Raw genomic sequence first — 22,152 nt, forward strand, 5'->3', positions numbered from 1 at the left:
CCCAATTATCGATCGAATGTAAAGCACGTTCCATTCTCTCCGTTTTATGTGACGAATACAAAAATAATAAAAGTAACATTAATCTGTTACCTTATTGCTGAAAATTGCGATAAATTAGAATCAACATAAATTAACGAAGGTGTAGAAATTTAAATTTGTCGTGAAATATAATTCACACGAAGTATCTATGAACAAAAAATGCTGTACTCGAAGAATATAGAAATTTGCTGTTATTGAAGTTGGCTTGATTTATTTAACGTTAACGAAATGGCGATGCAATGCAATATAAAATGTTAGGCACCGAAATTGACCATTTCGTTCGAGATTCTCTCTGACTGGCAGACAGGAAAGTAGTGCCAGCAGACGACGCCCGAACTGCACATGTATCCTTACGCCATTCACACTACCTATGCGTCACATTCAATATACACGGACACAATCGCATCCTGCGTTTCCTTGAACACGCCTTTCCAAACGTAAATGCCTATAGTCCTCCTATTCTATTTTTCTAACGATTACTAATAAAATAATAATAATACGATCACTGTTTTGAAGGGTGTGAGAGTACTACATAGGGACTCAATCAGCTTTTAACAGAATAGTTTCAGACATTTTGTTCGGAATCGGGGAGCTTTCGTTATTACTCTTGCGAGACGACTACAATTCAAATATTGAGCGATTGTACATAAGTAAATCGAAGGGAAAACGTTTTTAAAAATAATCTATCTTCACTTTGAACAATATTAAAAGTTTTACACTGTTCTCCCATCGTTATTGATTTGCCTTCTCTCAGCTGCGTGATGTTAATTAAATTTTTGTTAACAAAATAACGACTATCTTTTTATTTAAAGAACCAGCTAAGATATATAATGCTTTTTACTCTTTTTACGTCTTAGTTTTAATAAAAGGTAAAGAAGCACAAGGGCTATCTATTAACTATCGTGGAACTTTGAATTCCCGAAACAATTGGACCGAGTAATGAGAATCATGCACGAGTGCAATGAGGATGTGCTGATTGGGATGAATAGCTCATATTGTCGGGAGAGCCAAAAGCACCCAGAGTCTGTGTATACAGAACCTCTCTGATCATTATAAAATGCCTTGCCTGACATTCTTCATTGTATTACGCTTACACTTTGTTATGTATTACAAAGATAGAGTATTAGTTTCATTTACCTTACGAGATTATAAAAGCGAAGACTAATCGACAACTAATTTAATTACTCGACAATTTTTTGTTTGTTGATTACCAATAAAGGAAAAGTAAAAAGTATTATTTTCCGTTAACGACGTTATTAACGTGATCAATTTCTTTTTGTAGCAACAAAGTACAAAAGCCTACAATCTCAAATCTGTTTTCTGATAACAATACTGTACCTGACAAATAATATGCGAACAACTTTTTTCTTATCTTTAATTTCTGCTTCGCGTGAAATCGATAAAAACTGTATTACATTTCATTGCGTCGCAGATAATTTTTCTTTTTAACGATTACATAGTTGTATACTCAATTATAGAAAACTATTATTATACAGTCTGAAAAAGGATTAAATTTTGTAAGTAACAAAAACGAAGAAATACTGTGATAAAGATCATCGTATTAAAAACTCAGCGAATTATGAGATTCGTTAGATTATATCTGTTCATTGTATCAATAACCAGTTTAAAATCGTATATAGAATAATACAGATATTATTTAAGAATAATACCAAGCGGTCACACTCTTTATCTCTGAAAAAAATTGTGATATTACGTGCACCCATGTAGGTAGTAGTTATCGCGAAGCATGAATTTCAGGTTATGTTACGAATGCCAGATGCAACAGCATTTATCATAATAATATAACTCTAAACACGTAATATGCAAGTGTATAACAAAATTATTGCTTAATTTAAACAATAACATCAGTTTCGTAAAAGAAAAACAGAAAATAATACGTTTTATACTTCGTATATGGGGAACTTTGCGAGTTCTCCAGCACACATGTACATCAGCTGATTCTCCCACCCTTTCATATTTCAACAGAGCGTACTCGAAACCACATCGGCTAGATAATAGAATTGACTACGTGCATGCACTGTTTTTCCACACTGTCAACAAAGGAATCGTCGTAAACGAACAACCAAAGCAGCGTAAAAGCTAATGGCAGATCATGAAATTGTCAAATCGAAAAGGTGCGTATTTAAACGAATTCATACGTATCTCTCAACACAACTGTCATTCGTGTTTTTTGCTCGATCGAACCTTCTATTCACATTTAATCTCGATCTCGCCGATCTTCAGCATAACATCGACAATTAGCATCCTGAATACGATACGTCATTTCAATTGCACGATTGTTCGTATCCAAAATTTAAGTGAAAAATATCATCGATGTCTCGATGATTACATAGAACTGTTCATAGCAATTAATAGATTCGCATCATAGATACCGTATAGATATATAGTAGCATTTTAAAAGAATACGTACATACGAATGTAAGAGGGAAACGTAATTGCAGAATTCCAAGTATTAACTGTCACGTTGAATCGTATATCAAGGTCACGTGCGAAACAATATTAACATAAAAAGTCGTAATTAAAGAAGTTTGTTGTTAATTCGATTTTCGGTTCATTTTATATAATTTTACGTAGGTAATTCTTTCTATAATTTATACGTTCAGATTTCCGGAATTAACCGTACTCGTATCACATTGTTTGTCATGCTTGTCAGGCTTTATTGCACAATACGAGCCAATTTGTCAAGTTCAGTGTCATTTAAATCATAACATCATATTTCTAAAACCATATTATAACAACATCAAACCATATAAAACAATGATACACACTGATGGTATGTACTTAACAAATTAAATAGCTTTTGTAATCATACATACCATGAATAATTAATTTAATTTCGTGTAGCAAGATTACTATTATTATTATTATGTGATATTATTAAAAATATTTCTCTTTTAATGCATTAGTTGGTTGTGGGAATGGTTTAGTTGGTCTGCGTCTTCTTCAACTATGTTACGTGCTGCGGAAAAGAAAATTCTTTCTTGTAAGTTTTTACACGCGAATGGTATAAGAGTTTGAAATGTATAACCTCAGGTAGAATATGGATTATCTAATTTTAGACATATTGTATAATGATTTAGGTTTGAGAACTGCATATCGAGGATGGTACGTGGATATAGGACCAGTTGTAGGAACATCGGATAAAATATGGACCATTTCCTTGAACGAGGAATCACCAAAGACGCCAATCGTTCTATTGCATGGTTTAGGAGCAGGGGTAGCACTTTGGTGTCTAAATCTTGATGCATTGGCTTCTCAGAGACCAGTGTATGCCATTGATATACTAGGTAATAAAAATATATTTTTTCTTTAATAATGTTTCCAAGTAAAATGCTATAGATGGTATCTAGATAAGCTCTACTCTTGAATACAATTATCATGTATGACTCATGAATGACTAAGATTGAACTTTGGATGTTACACTTGTAATTTGTGAAATAAGTGATGTTGCATATTTTTTAAATGTATGCATTTTCTTGTTGCATTTAAAGAATTCTGTACTAAATTTTGCATTGTAATTACATATGATTATAAATTACTTTTAAACTTATTCTGTGGACAATTCTACAGTAACTGTAAAATTTCTTTTTAGTTTTCTAAAAAATGGTTAATCCTTTTTATTTAGGTTTTGGTAGAAGTAGTCGACCTACTTTTAGTAACGAAGCACAAGAAGCTGAAAGTCAGCTAGTTCGTTCTATAGAAGAATGGAGGAGGGAAATGCAGTTGGAAAAATTTGTATTGCTGGGTCATTCGATGGGTGGCTTTCTGGCAGCATCATATACTATGCAACATCCTGAAAGAATTAAACATCTTATTCTTGCCGACCCTTGGGGGTTTCCCGAAAGACCTGTAGAACGAATTTCGAGGGCTCCCATGTGGGTAAAAGTTATAGCGTATATCATCGAACCATTAAACCCATTATGGCCAGTTAGAGTAGCTGGTCCATTCGGTTAGATTTTCTTTTAATATATTTTCTAATGGCAGTCTTCATGATGAAAGAATGTAAGAAAAATTAATGTAGTTATTATTTCATTTAGGACAATGGTTAATTGAAAAAACAAGGCCAGATATAGTAAAAAAGTTTACACCTGTACTAAAGGATGATACTGCTGTCGTTTCGCAATATTTGCATCAATGCAATGCACAAACACCATCGTAAGTATTTAAAATTGTTTAAGTGTGAAATAAAAATTAGAATCCTTCAGTATTTTATTTGAATATTTACATGTTTAACGAAAGTGGTGAGAGTGCGTTTCACGCAATGATGCAACACTTTGGCTGGGCCAAAAATCCAATTGTTAGAAGGATGGACAAGTTAAGTCCCGAAATTCCCATAACTCTTCTATATGGTAGCCGATCTTGGGTAGACAATTCGTCGTGGGAAACGCTTAAACAAGCTAGATCATCATCTTATATTAATGTTCAGGTAAAAATAAGAAAGAAATAGAGATCAGGAAACTAATATATAGTATTTTAATTCATTTTAATTGAGTACTTTCATTACTTCTAGGCAATAACAGGAGCAGGACATCATGTTTATGCCGATAAAAGTGAAATTTTTAATAAATATGTATTAGAAGCATGTAATCTAAGTGATTCGATACCCCATTTAACTGCGTCGAATATTCGTCCAAACGTTAAGTCTGTAAATGATCAACAGGTTTCACTCATTTTAGAAAGCGAAGAGGTTGACTCAAAGACCATACAGGAACAAGAATTAAACACGCCACAAACACGATCTAGTTGAAACTTAGTATAAAATTTTATCCTTAAATCCGTACTTTTTGACTTTAACGTGCAGTCGAATCAGCTGCGTAACGTGTGATTTAGAATAGCTATATCACTTATAGCAACATACCAAACAACAATCACTTGTTGAAATTAATGTTATACAATTTAATTTTTAATTTATGTTGTACTTTGTTAATTGTGTAATTTATAATCTCTTGAATTTCAAGAACAAGTTGTTAATTTAAGCTCATTAACCTACCGCTATCAATCTACTAGCACTTCTGAAGCATTAGTCAAGTGTTTAGATATTGATTACTTTTTATATGTCTGAAATTTATTTCCAAAAATGTAAGTATATAACTATTTCAATGTAAATTTGAATAGTACAGTTTATAGAACGCTTCATCAAAAATTATAATGGCAAAAATGAAGTTAGAACAAATGGGATCAATAATTTGAATGAACATTGCAAGTAAATTATGTACATTTTTTGAAGTAAATTAAATTGTACATTATGTACAGATGTAATATAAAATTAAATTAATTGTGGAAATAAATACTGTTGATAATAATGTTTTGTGTGTTATACAAAAATTTATGTTTAGAATTTTATATACTTAATTCTCTATTAATGTTTTTTGTCAAATTCTTTGTCAACATATTCATCAAAATCATCATCATCTTGAATGTCATCAAAATCATCATGTTTATTATTTAATGTATAGTCATAAAAATCATTATCATTTTGTTCCTCAAGATCATAAATAAAATCATTTTTTCTAGATCGTCTTTTCTTCAACATGAATCTTTGCTGCTTTCGTTTTTGAACTAAGAATTCCTTGAACTGTTCTTCTTGTTCTTTCTCTGTTATGAAACTTGGAACTTTGTCTACATTTAATTTGGAAGAATGTTTCGAGTCTACATTTATTGCTTGTTCCTTACGATTTTTTCTGGTCTTGTTTAATGAAGCTTTTATCTGTAAAAGAATACTTTCAAATGTTATAGCTGAAAATTAGAAGATAAAATGAGTCAATTATTAGTAGATTTTGTTAATGTACCTTTGTCATAATTCGATAATGATCCAATCCAAATACATTGTGTTTCATCATTGGAACAGATACGCTAAAGCTATTTTCTGAACCATTTTTAACACTTTCTATTTCTTTATTGTTCACTAGGATTTTAGCGGTAACTATGTGATGTATATCATTTGGATACGGAGTAGATACATGTTCCGCATCAAAATCCAAAGCATTCAATTTTCGCTCTACCTCTTTCAGTTTTGCAATACCTTTACATTTGACAAATTGAACAGGTGGCACATTACCTATAACACGAAGTTGAGACAGCTCATGCCTCAATTGGAAGGTACATTTTTTCAATAGTTCCTCTGTGTCGGATTCCTGTAGATTATGGTCTATCCAAAATACATTTATAAGTTTAAAATCAGGTGTTACTTTTATATGTGATATTTCTATATTTCTATCTAGAATTTTTGGCTCTATTTCACCAGTTGACATCAGGTCTGTAATATGCTCCATAAAGACCTTATTCAAAACATTCATTCTTCTTATTGTATGCACAGAAAGTTGAGTTTTTGGGGACTGATAGATGTGAGAGTTTATAATACCCGTAACTGGATCTCTGTGTATTCATACATAACATACAATTAAAGAATTATATTTCAAATGAGAAAAAATGATAAAGGCATATTTACCCCTTCGATTCGCTTCTATTTATAAATTTTTTCATAAATCTGCTCTGTCTAGATATACTGTACTTTATACTATCGGTAAAAATATATCTACATATTGGTTTCACGGTAAGTGTATGTGTATTTTGCACGAGGGAATACATTTTTTCGACGTACAAATTTCTTTGAATAAATTTTGTTAAATATAAAACTTAAGAATTGCTTTTTCTCGCGAAAACAACATAATATTATGTCGTTCACAGTAAGTTGTTCGTATCAATGAATATTACACAAAATGTTTTCACGAAACTTTTTAGGTTATGTATTTTGCTGATTTATTTTTTACATGTATTAAATAAATAATCGAACAAAAAATAAATTAACGTTTTCACTTCTGTTATTATACTTAAAATTTCTGATTCAATATTATTTTTAAGGTATCGCGAGAAAAAAATCAACATTCACTTAGTAAAACGATTATTTTTACGTTTCTTAACCTGCAAGTCTGATCTTTTTTATATTATTTTTGCTATTAAATGTCGACGATGAATCGTAATAAAATGAAAAAATTACAAACGTAAAGTATAAATACGATGCCTATAAACTGCAAATACAAGATTCCTTCAAGACGTTTGACATCGTGTTACTTTCAATTACATCAGAGCAGGTGTGTAACACATATAAAATTTCCGTTATTTATTCTTCTCTAATTTACTTTCGAATTACAATACTATGTACACATAAACTATTTAATAATCATTACATGCCAATAAAACTTTACACTTTCGTTTTGTGTGAAAGAAGTCGTTAGAGGAACTGCCATAATTGCATAATAAGAAATAAAACATCCCTTTCTCATCGAACTACATCGTTTTCGGTCGAAAATTTTGTAAATATAATGTAATCTCCATTAGAACTGTCAAGCGTAACAAAAGACAGAATCACGTTACGACTTTCGTCCAAGGGAATTGGTTCATCTCTTTCACTTACAAATTTCATTACACACTTTTCCGTGTCTATCCACGCAAAAATTCTCGTCATGAGACAAGTTCTTTTTCCCAATCCTAAGTCATTAGAATGTCATTTAATCTTAATATTAATAATAATATTAATAATAATATTAATAATAATAATAATAATAATAATAATAATAATAATAATATTAATAATTGTAATTTATATGTACTGTTTTCGTAATAAAAAGACAGGATTAATGAGATCAGAAGTCAAATTTGAAGAAACGCTTACATCTAAAATACACGCCCCGTTTGCGCGCGATCGCAAATGCACGGTCTCGATTTGCGAAACGAATGAAATCTTGAAAAAAAAAAAACAAAAACGCGAATAACTTATTACATCCGAAAGATCAAGAAACGTATATATCGAACGAACGTTGAAAAATTTCCTGCCTAGTAAATTTAATTAAATATCACCCAAATCGCGTATTTGCATGCCTCGAACAGTCGATTGCTTTTCCAGCATGCTTAAATCTACTACTGGTAAAATAAAGTTTTTTTACCATCTATGGCCGTAACTCTTACAAATTCATCATATATTATATATAAGTTTTATATATATATATATAATTTATATATATATATATATAAAGACAGAATCATTTCCAGCGAAACACGATGGTTAATTAATGGACTCTTAGTTAATTCATTAATAATAATATATCTTTGATGTTTCAAAGATAAAGGAAGCTTATACGTTATTGACATCTCCTATTAATTTGCTATATTCAAAATCGTTATTTCTCTTATTGTGTAATAATAAAATACTTAAAACACGAGTGCGTAAATAGAATATGTTTGAACGTTTCAAATTAAACTATATCTTTAGGGAAGAGGTGCTATGAAAATGCCCAAAGTTACTTTTTCTAAGTTTCGGAATGATCATTTTCCGGGAAACGATACTTAAAATATTTGTGTTTTCATTAAATTCATCGAAATACTTAAAAAGAAGAAAGAGAACACTGGAAATAAAATTCTGGCTTTACTTACTATAACAATATTGTACCCTTGTATACGATCAGGTATTATACGGACCTCTTTCTCTGTTTCTAACATGATCATACCTGAGAAACGAACATTTCGTTTATTTTAAGCCACACAGCCAAGAAACAAAAATTCGATTTCAATACGGTTGTTCCTATTTGTTTGATTTTTTTTAAAGAATTTCTTTTTTGTTCTACGGAGAGAGAAGATACATTCTAAAAAAAAAATTGCTTCCCTTTCGTTATCCATATTCGTCATTCAAATGGATTTTCTTATTGATTTTGCGTACGGCGTTCACCGATTATATTCTCTAATTTTCGCGCGACGAAGCCAGTTGGTTTTTTAATCGGGGATGTTCCCTCTGACATTTCCACGTCGGTGTCATCCGATAAAAGTCGTTTGCCAACCGATCTTTTTGGATCAACGGAAATCATCATTTTATTAATAGCCTCCAAATCCTACAAAAGAAAAAAAAAAAGAATATATCATTCCTTTAGTTAAAACGTCTATACCTCTGTATATATTATAAAAGAGATTTCATGCATAATAAAACGTAGAATTCCATTCATTTTATTAGAGAAAATTCGTTTCTACTGAGTAAGAGAATTAATTAGTACTTGTATATTGCAATTCATTTAAATTCAACTGTATCTGAACGTTAAGATAATAAAAATGATTTTAATTTACCTTAGCTGGACTACGACTAAAGCAATAACTAAGTTGCGGCGCTGGGGAAGCTGTGATAGCTTTCGGATCCAATGTACGCGTCATAATACTACTGGTGACACGTCTGACTGGTGAACTTGCGGGCGGTTTTCCTTTTGGCAAGGGACTTAACGATAAATTCGTGACGCTCCCGCGTGCCAGTCCTAACTTATTCGCCACCTCTTTCACTTGTGGCACGTATACCGTATTGTAAAATTTGATTAAATCACCGCGTGTCTCCTCGCCGAAATTTTGCGAGGTCCCAGCCATGTTTGTGGGTGTTGGTGGTGCCGCGTTACTTTCTTTATCCGACGCGTCTTTCTGCCCGCTCTCCTCATTGTTTTTCTGCGATTCACCGGGCGGTGTCTTGACTATAAGTACTGATCTGTATATATGAGACTCCGCTTGCGGTTGTAATCGGTAACATCGCATAATCTCAGTGAACGAGTTTTTCTCCATCTTCGCTAGCTTGCATATCACGTAAATTGCACACATTAAAATCTGATCGAGATGACGGTCTTTCATCAGCTCTGTTCGTTCTTTAACAGAGTACTCGAAGATCGTCCATATCTTCTTCTTCAAGTCTACATCCATTATTTCTAACGATCCGCACAAATCCTGCATACGCACGCTAGCTAAATTGTAAAATTTTCTGAAGAACAGCGCAACGGAACCGGTTCGTTTCGGTTTCGCAGGTTCTCTGTTAACTGTTATAGTTGGAATGGGGGTAGACGTGGCTTGTACGTTAGACGATCTTGGGACAGCGATTTGTTCAGGTAACAGAAGTATTCTCGAATTACCGTCGATGGTCAGAACTTTTTGCGGTAAAACACTTTGACCAGTCACTCGTAAGACGCTCTGTCCACTGATTCTAGTATCTGGGAAGAGCCGTTTCTTGGCTACACCAGACGCTGCTACGGGGGATTGAAATCTTTCTGAAGCAGAAGAGATAGGACTCTGTTGCACGTCGTGATGCGTGCCACGATCCAACGCAATTCTTCTGAGTACCGGTTGTCCTGGAATATTGGTGTCGACAGTTTCCAACATTCCAGGCAAAGAAACCTCCTCGCAGCTTGGTACACCCTCTGATGTGGACTGAATGGCGCTCCACAAAGGACTGTCACTTTGCCACGCGAGTGACTCGAGAATCTTTTCTTCTATTTGATTTAGATGCTTTACGACATCGCGAGACAGCTGGTCCTCCGCTCTGACTATAAGCTCGATCACTTTGTAGAAGTAATAGGCATCTAAATTTAGAGCATTCAGAATCCAAGGAAAGACCTTGTCATTACTTTTGTACGAGTAAATGACGATCTCTAAGCAGCAAGCAAATAAGCATTGAATAAAGATTTCTTGCGTAAGGAGATTCTACAACAGACAACAAGATACGTATTATTCATATGAACCGACTTGTATAGCTCAATTATTGATCTATCGATATACCGTTACATCGTAATTCGGTTTCTTGCGTTTTTCATCGTTTAAAATCATTTCTAGAAGTCTGTAGAAGAGAGTTTGACCTAAGTAAAGTCTTTTCTTGCCAAAATCCGAGGTGCTCTCATTTGCGTTTGTACTCTTATTATAATTAGCGCAAAACTGTTCTCCAAGCTCTTTCACTTTCGTCTCAACGAGCGTTTTCACATCTTGAGAGCAACTGTTTAAAATTTGTAGTAAATTCTCACTGGGTGATGTTTGACCAGCCAGCATAGCTTGAAGACGAATCACACTTTGCGTTGCTGTCGATACTGGCGTTACATTGGCGATGTCTTTCGGTCGAAGGTAACTGCGTCCAGTTAGTGGAGTAGGTGGAGCTAAGTGCTGTATGTGCTGTGGAAGTTCAACATTTTTTTAATATACAGATTTGATTAAGCTCGGAATATTTCAAATTTATATACAATATATCCTAGGATGAATGGTACAAGGCTGGATATATTATATTTTAAGCTCAATTTCCTCAAAAAGCAATTCATAGTTTAGGATTTATCCACCCTAGAATACGTTGTACAATTATTTCAATATTTACTCCGCTATATTGTTCCCTTTTCATTTGAAATTGTTCGTGAAGGTCGCCCACGTTCATCATCTGCGTAGGAGAACCGATATTGTTGCTAGCATCGTGGCCTGAAACGAAACCAAATTACATATAGCACTTGTAAAAACATACGTTTTAAAATACTATAATGTAAAATTAATGCAACTATTCTAAAAAAAAAAAAAATGAAAAAGAACAGCCTAGAGACTAAATGTAAATACTGCACATGCAAATGCAGAATGCTACTAATATTACTTACAACTTATTTTACAGCACAGTAAAGCTTTCTATATAGAGTAAACCTACCTCTCAATGAGATATGTTTAGATAATTTAGTAGCATGATAAGTTAGATCTCCACCAACTATTTCCAAGCTTGATATTCCATTTAATCTGATTCTCCTCCAATCAGCTACACCAGCCAAGACAAAGCAGATAGAAATTGGTTAACAGCAAGAAATGAAAATTATTGAAAGACAAAGTAAAGATTACCAGATATTCTGTCCTTTATTAAAAAATGCAGATCAGAAAAACATAAGCATATCTGCATATCTCAAAATAACCTTGAATGTACTTGTATAAGTAACTATATGCATAGCCAGAGAAATTTTCTATTTACAAACATTCTAAATACTTGTATTTTACAATCACTTATTTACAATTAGTAAAATATTATTTTAGTGCAGATTCGTAGTTTTGTATGTACAGATTTCTAATACTTACTAAATAAAATACATAAAAAAAAGCTATATAAATTCTATCTAAATTATTTATATATAGAATACCGGTATTTATGACTTAGAAGCATTCTGTGTTTGTCGAAGCAAAAGAAAATAAAGTAAGCAACCAAGCATACAACTAATGTCAGTACTTCATTTTACGTACAAGCACTGCTCTCTTAATAATAAATTTAAAAGCTGAATATTTTTAATAGAACATAATTACCTAAAAAAATCCTTTCATCAAAGTCACCAACACTTAGAACATGTTGCTCGTATACTCTGTTGATAGCTTTGCTATTACCATCGAAATTTAAAGCTTCTAGAATACCAGAGAAGTTTGACTGATCGCCACGTAGAACTCTCTCATTGAACAATTTATTAATGTGATTTTTTAGATAATACTCCTTGATCACTTTAGCTTCAACAGCAATAGCCTCGTGACGTTCACACAATAAGCTAACTATACAATTTGCTGCTTGAGGTGGAGTATAATTTTCATCGTTAAAATTTGCTGGTAGACCTGCAGAAAAAATAGGAAAATAAGAAATAATTTTACTACTTAAACCTATTTAAGTCGTCTTGTGAGTAATATAAATATTCCAAAGTTGTAAGAAGAGAAATATTCGCATAACTTATAATTTGACTCGTTAAAAGAATAACAAACCAGATATTTACCAGGAAAATTAGGATTTAAAAGATCTTTTCTGTTAGCTAACAGAGCGTTGCTATATATAAGGTCGCAACAGGCAAGAAGGAGATGATAAGAATTAACCAGGTCATCAGAGATATCTGGAAACGCTCCTTTTATACAAATAAATAAAGTCCAACAAAATTCAAACACTCTAGCAGGAGTGCAAGGCATCGCTTTGTGCCGTCTGGATCTTGGTGGTCTTGAAATATCGTCCACTGGATCTTTGAATATATCGGTAAAAATTGGCTGATATTTCTTGAATATAACCATAGAAACAGCAAAATTCCTTTCAAGTTTCTCTATCTTTAAATGGAAATCTTGCGGCATATTGGCCATATCTGCCCAGGATTTGCTCTTTGTAAAAAATTGTATCAGTGGAAGGTTGCACAATTGCAACAAGCGAGTCAACGAGACACAATTGCCTTCCACATTAGTACCAGTCTTTCCAACAGTGGGTATAGAAGACTTACGGCAAGCCACATACAATGCACACCCTATCCAATGTAATTGGTCACCCTAAAAATCAAATAGAAATTCTTATACACATATATACACACAAAAGTTTCCAATAATTGATATGTAAATAAATACTATAGAGAAATATATCAACAAATAATGGTAAACAAGGAATAGAGTAATATGTAAAGTTAATGTTAAAGTGTGAAGCTACAAAATACAAATAAGTTAAGAAACAAACTGAAAGATGCAGATCAAATATTTTTTCAAATTACATTTATTCGAATAACAACGTCTCGTTTACTTTGAAAACAGCACGCGTACAATTCACGTTCTACTCTGATATTTTAAATTGGTGCGCATTTATCGTTTCAGTAAAGAAAACCGCGAATTTAACGATATCAAGCGTCGAACAAGGAAGTCAATCCATTGGTACGTGACAAATAAATAGGAAATATAACGTATTTGCAATTTATGAATAGAAGATAAAGTAATAGCATCGCTTACCCTTGTGCGATTAATGTAACACGAAATAATCAGGATAATAAATAGTTAAAAAAATACCTCGAGAGTGTAATTTTGTCGAATAGTTTCATAAGATTTCCAAGCTTCAGATGCAGCAGTTGCATCCATATTCAATTTCTGACACAAATCTTGATGCCTACTGTAAGTAGAATCTTCTACGTCGTCCGACTGTCCCATTTTTGTCGGCGAACTCGAGAAAAACCAGAAGAAAACACAATTAACTTATACTGCTATACAACCGAGGTGCGCCATACGAGAGCTCCGTGAGGGCTTGGCGGGAAACGACACGAGCTCCGCCATATTTGCCATGTTGGCGGGAAATGTAGAATGGCAATTACAAGAAAAAAATCCTTAAGTCGTTTTTGCACGACGATTTTATATGTCCTGTAACTGTTTTATTCTTAGGATAAAGCGCAGAGAATAGTGAACGAATATGCATTACGTCGCGTAAAGAACGAAAAAGTTTACATTTCAATAATTCTCAAGTATCGAGTAGAGATCGATAGTTTTTACAATCTTTGAAACGATGGAACTAAAATGGGCGGCAAAATTTTTGGGAATGAATTTTTATAACTTTCACGGAATGTAGTATATGTTTTATTCCACTCAATGAGCGTTGACTTGTTTAGAAATAGTAAAATGACTAGGATCGTTGAATACGCTTACATTTTGTCGATAGAACGCGTGTAATTACGGTCACAGTAATTTGCGTTTGTCCAATCAAAAATCCTTTTATCGTTTATTACAATTTAAACTACCATCTTCTCATTGGTAGTATAATAGTGAAATATATATGTTTCTTCGCAAATAAATATTTTATAACGGACAAAATATTACTAGAATTATGATATTTCTATTATTTTTATTTATTTGAACGTATACGTTATTCTAAAGATACCAATTTATTGCTTACGAAGTATAACCTATATTCCTACCTGTATTCTTGTCTGTATTCATAAAATTGACTGATGTATGCACAATTAGGAAAAGGTTCGCAAGAAAACTGATAAAAAATGATAGAAAATGATTAAACGTAATACGAAACTAGAAAACGCTCTATGTCGGAATGCTTTCGTGGTATAAATATGTAAATACAATATGGCCGATAGAAGCGGAATTTTGCGAGCTATTCCGAATGGCATTTTGCCAGTGGATTGAGAAAATGTATTTGTAAATTTATTCGAATTTCGTGGATGCGGAATCTTCTAAATGACGTGGATCAAAAGATATTCTGTGAATTTCCCGAGTTTCTTTGATCGCATCGAAATGTCAGGCAGGTGCTGTTAGTGGAGAATGTTTATTTCTGCGGGGACAGAGTAATCGCTTTTCGTGTTTCTGGTCGCAAAAATGAAATAAAACGTATAGTGTGCTCGAACGGCAATCGTGCAGTCGTGGGTTCGTGTTCGATTAGCCGGCATTTTCGATCAACGATGGTCGTAGTATAGGTACTGTCATGGACACAGATGTAGAGCTTGCTAAAGGTGAAGGGTGTGAAACTAGTCCAGGTTGCTCTGGCTATTCTAGTATGGTGCACAGTAAAAAAGTTATCAAACATGCACTACGACAGCAGGCCAAGAGGCGTAGAAAGAATACAACCATCGCAGCTGGCAATTCCCGTACTCTACCCAGGATTGTTGTAAAACCGTTACCTCCACCTCCACCAAATGATCCACCTTCCCCGGTTAATAATGTGCAACATATTAATGCAGGTAAGCGAAATGCGCTTATCGGTCGATGTTTACAAGAAGTGCAATAAAAATTTTAATACATTTCGTCTCTGTAACTTATAGTCATAAGTTTTAATGTGATATTAACTAAACTTAGCAACTGAAGAGCCTGCCGCTACAATGAGAGAAGTTCTTGCGAGCTTGCCAGGGTTTACTTTGAAGCCTGGACGTAGACGATCGACGAAAAGATTATCAGCAACCGCACAACTGGAAGCTGGTCTTGTAGATTTAGAATCACCAGCAAGTATCTTAGCAAGTACAAGTCTACGCGCTCTTTTAAATAGGCATACTTTTCAAGGATTACCACCATTGTACCAAAGGAAACTTGCACAACTTTTACCTGCTGTAGATAGACAGGTATTGTTAATAATATGTGGTTTTTGACAGTGCATTATTATAGTAAATTATATAATTGTCATTGTTCAGGAAATACTATTTCTGGAAGAGTTACTTTAATGTTTGCAGAATTATATAGTTTATACTTGCAAGCCTCAACAGTGATACTTATGTAATACCAAATCCTAAAAATCAGTGGTAACAATTTATTTCTCTTCATTGCTATTAGGATGCTGCTACATCTGGGCTAAATAATGAATTCTTTGCACGGGCATGCCTAGAATGGCGTAAACGCTTGGCAGAAGGGGAGTTTACTCCAGAGAATCAACAACGATTGAAGATGGAGGCAGAGAGAGATAAGAATAAATTAGATCCATGGAAAGTGAAGCATTTCGAACCTATATGGGGTGAGAAACGCGAACCCAAGCTCCGCTCGGGTCTTCATTGTATTTCGGAATCAAGATCTGGAGGTGCCGTGACGCGTTCGAGTTTAAGACTTCGTTTGGAGTCCAATGTAGATACACCTATATCAGATGCTACCTGTCCTATTATTATATCTGAAGATAAGGTCCAGGAAGATACCTGTAAAGTTGAAACTAGTATAAATAATTCAGACGAATTGAATGAAACAACTGAAATACAAGAATCATTACCAACAGATTATAGCGAAGTAACGCATACATTGATTGATGAGAAACATATAGAATCTGTAAACATAAGTTCTGTAGAAACAATAGCTGATGCTGAGATGCATCAATATAAACTAGAGAAAGACGATAAAGTTATTAGTGTACCAGAGAAACAAGATATTATTGAAGAAAACGAAGTGGCTACGCCAATTTGTCAAGATAATATCTCGAACGCGTACGAAGAGGAGATTCATTTGCCTCAAGATGAAAAGAATTTCCAGTCAATGGGGAACCATATCCTCGAAGTATCCGAAGAAGATACGATACTCTTACCTGAAGAGAATACCTCACCAAGATCCAGTGAACAAACAGAACAAATATCTCACGCGTCTAGGGAAACGTCGTCCCGGTTGCTGGCAGAATGCACATCTCAGACTTCCGCAGATCAAGTACCTCAAATGTCGAAAGAGCAAATATCCCAAATGTCGGAGGAACAGATTTATCATCCGATATCCAATTACAAGACCGTAGCCATCGAGACTTCTCCAACGCACGAGCAAGTCAGACCCACCGAGATCGTTATGGAAGACTCTACGTTAATTAATAATAATCAAACCGAAACAGCGCAGGTTTCCCATGAGACGTCGACGGACGGTGAATCACAAATTCCTGAAGGAATGGAGATCAACATTGGAACGCTACAACATATTCATGAATTGGAGGTGATGATTTATATCGTTTGTAAAGATTTGCAACATAGAATTAAAAAGTTCTGTTAGAAAAAACAAATATGTGATGCACCTCTTTCAGGTAAGGGGAGAGATGGGCGACGTATACAATGAGATTTCGAGATGTACCGATGAAATAATGTACCCCATTCTTGATGGGATGGAAATGGGATCGAATAATACAGAGGACACTGAAGCGCAAGTGGTCTCAGGACCGTTGGAAGCCGCTAGGGATCAACAAGATGTAAATAGTGGGAACGAAGACGAAGCTCTCCGGGAAGCAAATAATTACGTTTGTTCTGAAATGTTAGACTGTAGTTGGCCAGTAGACCCCACAGTTAATAATATTAACAATAACAATAGGGTAAGTGTATAGATAATAGTTATTAATAGTTTCGTAACCATTTTTAGTAATACACTATTGCCCTAAAAATAGTTGGATATTTTATTTACTATTAGAGAGGTGTAAGTTCACTAAATCGTAGAAGGAACAAATTGACAAGAGTGTCCAGATATTTATTAGTGATAGTGTATATTAGGTAGTGAATAGATTCTTGTACTGAGAAAAGTTAATTTCATTTCATGAAAACTCAGGAAGAGCTTCAAGTTCCATGGCCGCTAGTAGCTGCAGCTCTTGATGGATCCGTGGCTGCTAACATTACCGTGACTGCTCAGGACGAATGCAATGAAACACCGACTTCGACAGACTCGACTAACCCACCCCAACAGTTCATTAACGCGGATTCTAACGTAGAATCGGTCAACTGCATCCAATTACCAGTTGTGCAAGGAACTCCGTTTCAATCAGAAGGTCTCGCGATCGGTACACCAGGCACTAGTTGTATAATGAAGAACTTTCAGTCCCAAAATTCGCCTATCATTGCCTTTCCGCAGCTGCAATCAATCAGATTCGTGCAGACCAGTTTTCATTCTGACCAAACTACCGCGCCTACGTTGAACAGCACGTCTCCGATCACCGCGCAGATCCAGAGCCAACAGAACGCTGCCCCGCAAGTAAACATAATGAGAGCGCAGGAAGAGGTGGTCCAATTGAATGCTCAAAACAATAACGCGCGTAATATTAGGAACAACGTAGCACAGAATCAAGTTCCGAACACCGTGACGGCTGCAATCGGTGTTCAGCCACAGAATCGTGCGCAGAATACCATCGTTATTCAACATCAGCCCTCGACACCCGCGCCACGACAAGTCGTAGCGACTATACAACAACAACAATATCCTGGGACGACGGTCGTATCATCGAGATCATCGCGTTCTAATAACCAAGGCACCCAGAGAGGTTCGAGGAATAATAACAAGGAACAAGGAGGTGGCCGATCTCGCAGCACTACGAAAGAGCCGCCTGGTGCTGTTAACTTGGAGCGCAGCTATCAGATATGCCAAGCGGTAATTTAATAAACTACGCTTAACCCTTTGCAACTTAACTTAAGAAACGATGCTTTCCCTTCCAATAAAATAATGATTTCGACATAGACACATGTACGGCTTGGAAATAATTGCCAGTGATGGTAATTTCAAGACAGCACTGGGCTGTGAAGGGTTAACGAATTATAGACGATTAGAGCTTGATCATCTTTTAATTAAGTAAATGTTTTCACGTATCATTATAGGTCATACAAAGTTCGCCGAATAGAGATCAATTGAAAGCGCACTTGAAACCACCGCCTAGTTTACTTGCCAGGGGTGACGGTGCGTTCACGACAAATAAATCCGGCGGTCGTACAATTACGACTGTCAAAACTCAGAAACCATCACAAACGATACAGAACAAACAAGCTCAAAATAAGACACAAGCTGTTATGCTGAGACACGTGTTTGCAACAGCACGTCAAGCTACTTCAGCAGAGGTACGATGTATTCCTCATGAAAATTACATCATAGTAGCTTGTATTATGTTTTTCTTGTTTTATTCTTCAGAGCGGGTGCATTATTGTACATAATTTTGTTTTGTTTAAATGCTGAATATGTTGAACAGAAGATACGAATGCGTAAAGACGAATAACAAGAGAGGAAAATTCGATATGGGAAATACTCTTGCAGCTCGTATTTGTTTCTTTATTAATTTTAAATTACAACTATCTGCAAAAATGATAAATATTGATATGCTTATTTTTATTTATTTAATCTCGCTATCATGGAATACTCATATAAAGTAGAAACTCAAGTTTGCTATTACATATTATTTGATATTTTTCTGTGTGTACAGTGCTAATCTTGCGGGTGGTTTGTGATGATCACTGTATCATACAGGTACTTAAAATAAATAAATCTACTTACTAGTTTCAAGTTTCTGAAAGTAGTAGAAACGATATCAGGAAATCTTCAGAAACGACAAAGTACTATTTAACAACATAATAATCAACAAGAGGTCAAAATAATCTATTTTATGTAACAGTTCTCTTTTTTTTTTTTTTTGTCAAATAGAAAGAGTATAGTAAGAAACTATGTTAATATAAAGTTATTTAGGTTTCACGTGTTTTCCATTAGAATCAACAATAATGTTCTGAACCTCCACAAATGGAAAATTGTGAATCTAAATCTAAAACCTACTCTATCACAAATAACAGAATTCTGTTTCACAGTTAATGAGGACAAAATATTTTTAGGTTCCAGAAAGCAATACCGTAGCACAATTAGGATCTACGACAACAGGTGGATTAGGTCAGTATATACTGGTACAAAGGACAGGGGTTGGAGACAGTGCGCCTAGAGCATCGTCCGCTCCTCCTTTGCCACCTCATATCGCTGGGATGGGTGTCGGTGTGCATTTAGTACGTGGTAGACCAGCCAGCGCAGGAGAAGGTTCACACCAGGCCGTAACATTGAAAGCGAGGGGCACTGATGGTAGAGGAGGAGGCGGTGCCGAACCTGGAGCACCCGGTATGATCATGGGTGGAGACCCACCGCCTCCCTGCGATTGTAATATGCGAGGTGCTATGGTAATATGTCGACAGTGTGGCGCGTTTTGCCATGACGACTGTATCGGCCCGCAACGTATTTGTGCTACCTGTCTGATACGTTAATCATTGTTTTGAAACGATCGTCGCTGTATAAATTGAAAGAAGGGAAAGAAACCGCGCGACCGGAGTGCTGATTATCAGATTGCAGTTAAACGCGAAGACGTTTATTATTTTGAACGAGAACGATGTATTTTCTGTCCTCCTTTAGCTTTGTTCCCTTTCAGATACGCTACATTTTCCATCACTTGTAGAGTGATACGAATTAATATCTGACGAGTAAAGACAGCATAAATGGTGCTCCTAAATGGAAAATAAAGAAGAGAGTTACTATAATGGCGTATCGTCATAGAATGCGAAATTCAGGAGCCACTATAGTGATGTGTGGTAATATAATGTCGGTTAGAAGAAAGCCATTATAATGGAGTTGTCATTATATAGCATCTGTTAGAGAGAAGCCACTATGTAGTACCTAAAGAGTTACATGTCCTACTAGTTCTGACTATTCAGAAAAAACGATGATTTTTAATTACCTTTGCGTGGTCTTTGTTTTCATCCACAAAATTTCACTATTATATTGTAATACTGGCTACGAATGTAGCATTATAGTCTAGTGTATAGCGATTAATGAAATACCTCAGATAGGACGTTTCAGCTAAGGAGGACAGTATCGTATGCATTCGAGATGAGATAGGTAAAGATTTTGCGCCAACAAACGGATTTGTTATTCAGCACTTTAGTATGAACAGCGGTTCGTATAGCGGAGGGAATTAATGGATACAGTTGCAAGCATTTCCGAAATTTTTAATCATAACATTTCTGTGATTATTCTTCCAGTATTAATTTGCGACCACTTAACACGTGACACGGTTTTTTTTAAATCTTACCTTATCGTTCTGGTCGTTCTCTAATAGAGTGTACAGTTTTTGCAAGATTTTAGTGGATTGACTTTTTGTAAATTAATGTTTTATTTCGCTTTTATTAATGATCCTAATTCTGACGATCACGCATTGCACAGATATAATTGATAATTTTTATTATCGAAATATTACAACTGTATTCTTGTAATTCTCGTCTAGGAGTATAAAAAGAATAAATCTCTTGCAGTCAGACTCTAATACCGTCTTCCAGTAAGCATCACATTCTTTAATGCGCGCCTTTACTATTTATTTATTTACAAATGTTTAAGTTTACTCTTATCACATAGAAGATATTCCTGTACATGGTGGTCTCTAGTTGTACTAAGAGGAAGTGAAAAATTTATTCTTACATGCTCTCGCAATCATTTCTCTTGACGTGGCTTTTTAAGCGTAATCACGAACTTTTCATTCATCACGGTATAGTTATGTATTGTAGAGCATCTTGTACAGGAATGTTATTTAAGGATGACTCTGCTAACAATTAATGTTATTCATCTATTGCAATAACGAAATCTGGTTAGATACGAAAATGTAGAATTTAAATATTTTTAGCTTTATTTTTTATTTGACACTGAAAGATTTTCTAGAATAAACATCGAACACGTTACTTGCTTCGCGTTACCGTGAAATTAAATGTCGCAAGGTACGAAGAAAAGTAAACGCATGAGAATAACAAAATCGTAGTTCCATGATCAAACATATTACATTCTGTACATAATTCATGTTTCTCTCACATTTTTTTGATCTTTTTGCGAGAAGTACGATTCTTATTTTATATAAATAACCGTGTCTACGAAATCGAGATCTATTATATTATTTTGTACGCAATTGTAGCCAAATACTTCATTATTTACGTTGCATTTGTGCGTAAGCGTGGTATATTTGATTAGAAGTTCGCGAGTTTCGTATCTACGAACGAAAAGAGAAGGGTATCGATCATCAATATTGACCATTGATTACGGATTGTGTTTGTCGTAAACGGTCGATTCTCTTATTAACAGGTTTGTTTGGCATCAACGATAAAAGTATGTAGTATTATTGCCGATTCGAGTAGAACAACTATTGTGTATTTGTCGCTCAAATGTAAATAAAATCATATTCGTTTAATGTGTAAATTCGTTTAATATGCGCAGTGTACGTGATGACTAAAGTGCGGATTTGGCGATCGTGAGCATTGTGGAGGAACGAAACCTGTGCAGAGTATCGGAGTTAATGTCCGC

General features: G+C 34.8%; 4 protein-coding genes across 11 annotated transcripts; 2 read left to right on the forward strand and 2 right to left on the reverse strand.

Moving 5' to 3' along the window:
* The first annotated feature begins 2,025 nt into the window (after positions 1-2,025).
* On the forward strand, positions 2,026-4,967 carry Puml (pummelig). 4 transcript variants are annotated; one of them, XM_076898583.1, is made up of 7 exons: positions 2,026-2,174; positions 2,967-3,043; positions 3,141-3,347; positions 3,686-4,009; positions 4,098-4,215; positions 4,300-4,486; positions 4,571-4,967. In XM_076898583.1, exons 1-7 carry the CDS (start codon positions 2,143-2,145, stop codon positions 4,805-4,807), a joined length of 1,182 nt encoding a protein of 393 aa, XP_076754698.1. In that variant the 5' UTR covers positions 2,026-2,142; the 3' UTR covers positions 4,808-4,967. The 4 variants fall into 4 exon arrangements, with proteins under 4 accessions (XP_076754698.1, XP_076754699.1, XP_076754701.1 ...); XM_076898584.1 differs by having other exon boundaries at positions 2,988-3,043; XM_076898586.1 differs by lacking the exon at positions 2,026-2,174 and adding an exon at positions 2,500-2,541.
* Positions 4,968-5,419: 452 nt separating this feature from the next.
* LOC143425695 (uncharacterized) lies at positions 5,420-6,456 on the reverse strand. Its single transcript, XM_076898697.1, has 2 exons — positions 5,850-6,456; positions 5,420-5,767 (listed from the first exon to the last, which is right to left on the reverse strand). Exons 1-2 carry the CDS (start codon positions 6,354-6,356, stop codon positions 5,420-5,422), a joined length of 855 nt encoding a protein of 284 aa, XP_076754812.1. The 5' UTR covers positions 6,357-6,456.
* Positions 6,457-7,165: 709 nt separating this feature from the next.
* Positions 7,166-13,915, reverse strand: LOC143425077 (retinoblastoma-like protein 1). Of its 3 annotated transcripts, none has more exons than XM_076897549.1 (8): positions 13,654-13,915; positions 12,618-13,149; positions 12,166-12,462; positions 11,528-11,632; positions 11,213-11,310; positions 10,639-11,016; positions 9,172-10,557; positions 7,166-8,942 (listed from the first exon to the last, which is right to left on the reverse strand). In XM_076897549.1, the coding sequence occupies exons 1-8, from the start codon at positions 13,789-13,791 to the stop codon at positions 8,757-8,759; spliced, it is 3,120 nt and encodes a 1,039-aa protein (XP_076753664.1). In that variant the 5' UTR covers positions 13,792-13,915; the 3' UTR covers positions 7,166-8,756. The 3 variants fall into 3 exon arrangements, with proteins under 3 accessions (XP_076753664.1, XP_076753663.1, XP_076753665.1); XM_076897548.1 differs by having other exon boundaries at positions 10,633-11,016; XM_076897550.1 differs by lacking the exon at positions 11,528-11,632 and having other exon boundaries at positions 10,633-11,016.
* A 796-nt stretch (positions 13,916-14,711) lies between these two features.
* Asx (transcriptional regulator additional sex combs) lies at positions 14,712-22,152 on the forward strand. Of its 3 annotated transcripts, none has more exons than XM_076897616.1 (8): positions 14,712-15,323; positions 15,439-15,698; positions 15,907-17,028; positions 17,117-17,398; positions 17,629-18,441; positions 18,666-18,902; positions 19,662-19,935; positions 22,066-22,152. In XM_076897616.1, the coding sequence occupies exons 1-8, from the start codon at positions 15,068-15,070 to the stop codon at positions 22,101-22,103; spliced, it is 3,282 nt and encodes a 1,093-aa protein (XP_076753731.1). In that variant the 5' UTR covers positions 14,712-15,067; the 3' UTR covers positions 22,104-22,152. The 3 variants fall into 3 exon arrangements, with proteins under 3 accessions (XP_076753731.1, XP_076753732.1, XP_076753730.1); XM_076897617.1 differs by lacking the exon at positions 22,066-22,152 and adding an exon at positions 19,262-19,305 and having other exon boundaries at positions 19,662-19,752; XM_076897615.1 differs by lacking the exon at positions 22,066-22,152 and having other exon boundaries at positions 19,662-20,116.

This window comes from Xylocopa sonorina, chromosome 7, assembly GCF_050948175.1.
Source record: "Xylocopa sonorina isolate GNS202 chromosome 7, iyXylSono1_principal, whole genome shotgun sequence".
Classification (NCBI taxonomy): Eukaryota; Metazoa; Arthropoda; class Insecta; order Hymenoptera; family Apidae; genus Xylocopa; species Xylocopa sonorina.

Bases quoted from the DNA above. Each gene is read 5' to 3' on its own strand.
- LOC143425695 (XM_076898697.1), bottom strand. From the start codon at position 6,356: ATGAATGTTTTGAATAAGGTCTTTATGGAGCATATTACAGACCTGATG. The intron at 5,768-5,849 runs GTACATTAACAA...ATTCTTTTACAG, and splicing joins ATTATCGAATTATGACAAAG to ATAAAAGCTTCATTAAACAA.
- Asx (XM_076897615.1), top strand. From the start codon at position 15,068: ATGGACACAGATGTAGAGCTTGCTAAAGGTGAAGGGTGTGAAACTAGT. The intron at 15,324-15,438 runs GTAAGCGAAATG...AACTAAACTTAG, and splicing joins TGTGCAACATATTAATGCAG to CAACTGAAGAGCCTGCCGCT. The intron at 18,903-19,661 runs GTACGATGTATT...AAATATTTTTAG, and splicing joins GTCAAGCTACTTCAGCAGAG to GTTCCAGAAAGCAATACCGT.
- LOC143425077 (XM_076897548.1), bottom strand. From the start codon at position 13,791: ATGGGACAGTCGGACGACGTAGAAGATTCTACTTACAGTAGGCATCAA. The intron at 11,633-12,165 runs GTAATTATGTTC...TGGCTGGTGTAG, and splicing joins TGATGAAAGGATTTTTTTAG to CTGATTGGAGGAGAATCAGA. The intron at 10,558-10,632 runs GTATATCGATAG...TGTCTGTTGTAG, and splicing joins AACCGAATTACGATGTAACG to AATCTCCTTACGCAAGAAAT.
- Puml (XM_076898583.1), top strand. From the start codon at position 2,143: ATGGCAGATCATGAAATTGTCAAATCGAAAAG. The intron at 2,175-2,966 runs GTGCGTATTTAA...TTAATGCATTAG, and splicing joins GAAATTGTCAAATCGAAAAG to TTGGTTGTGGGAATGGTTTA. The intron at 4,216-4,299 runs GTAAGTATTTAA...GTTTAACGAAAG, and splicing joins TGCAATGCACAAACACCATC to TGGTGAGAGTGCGTTTCACG.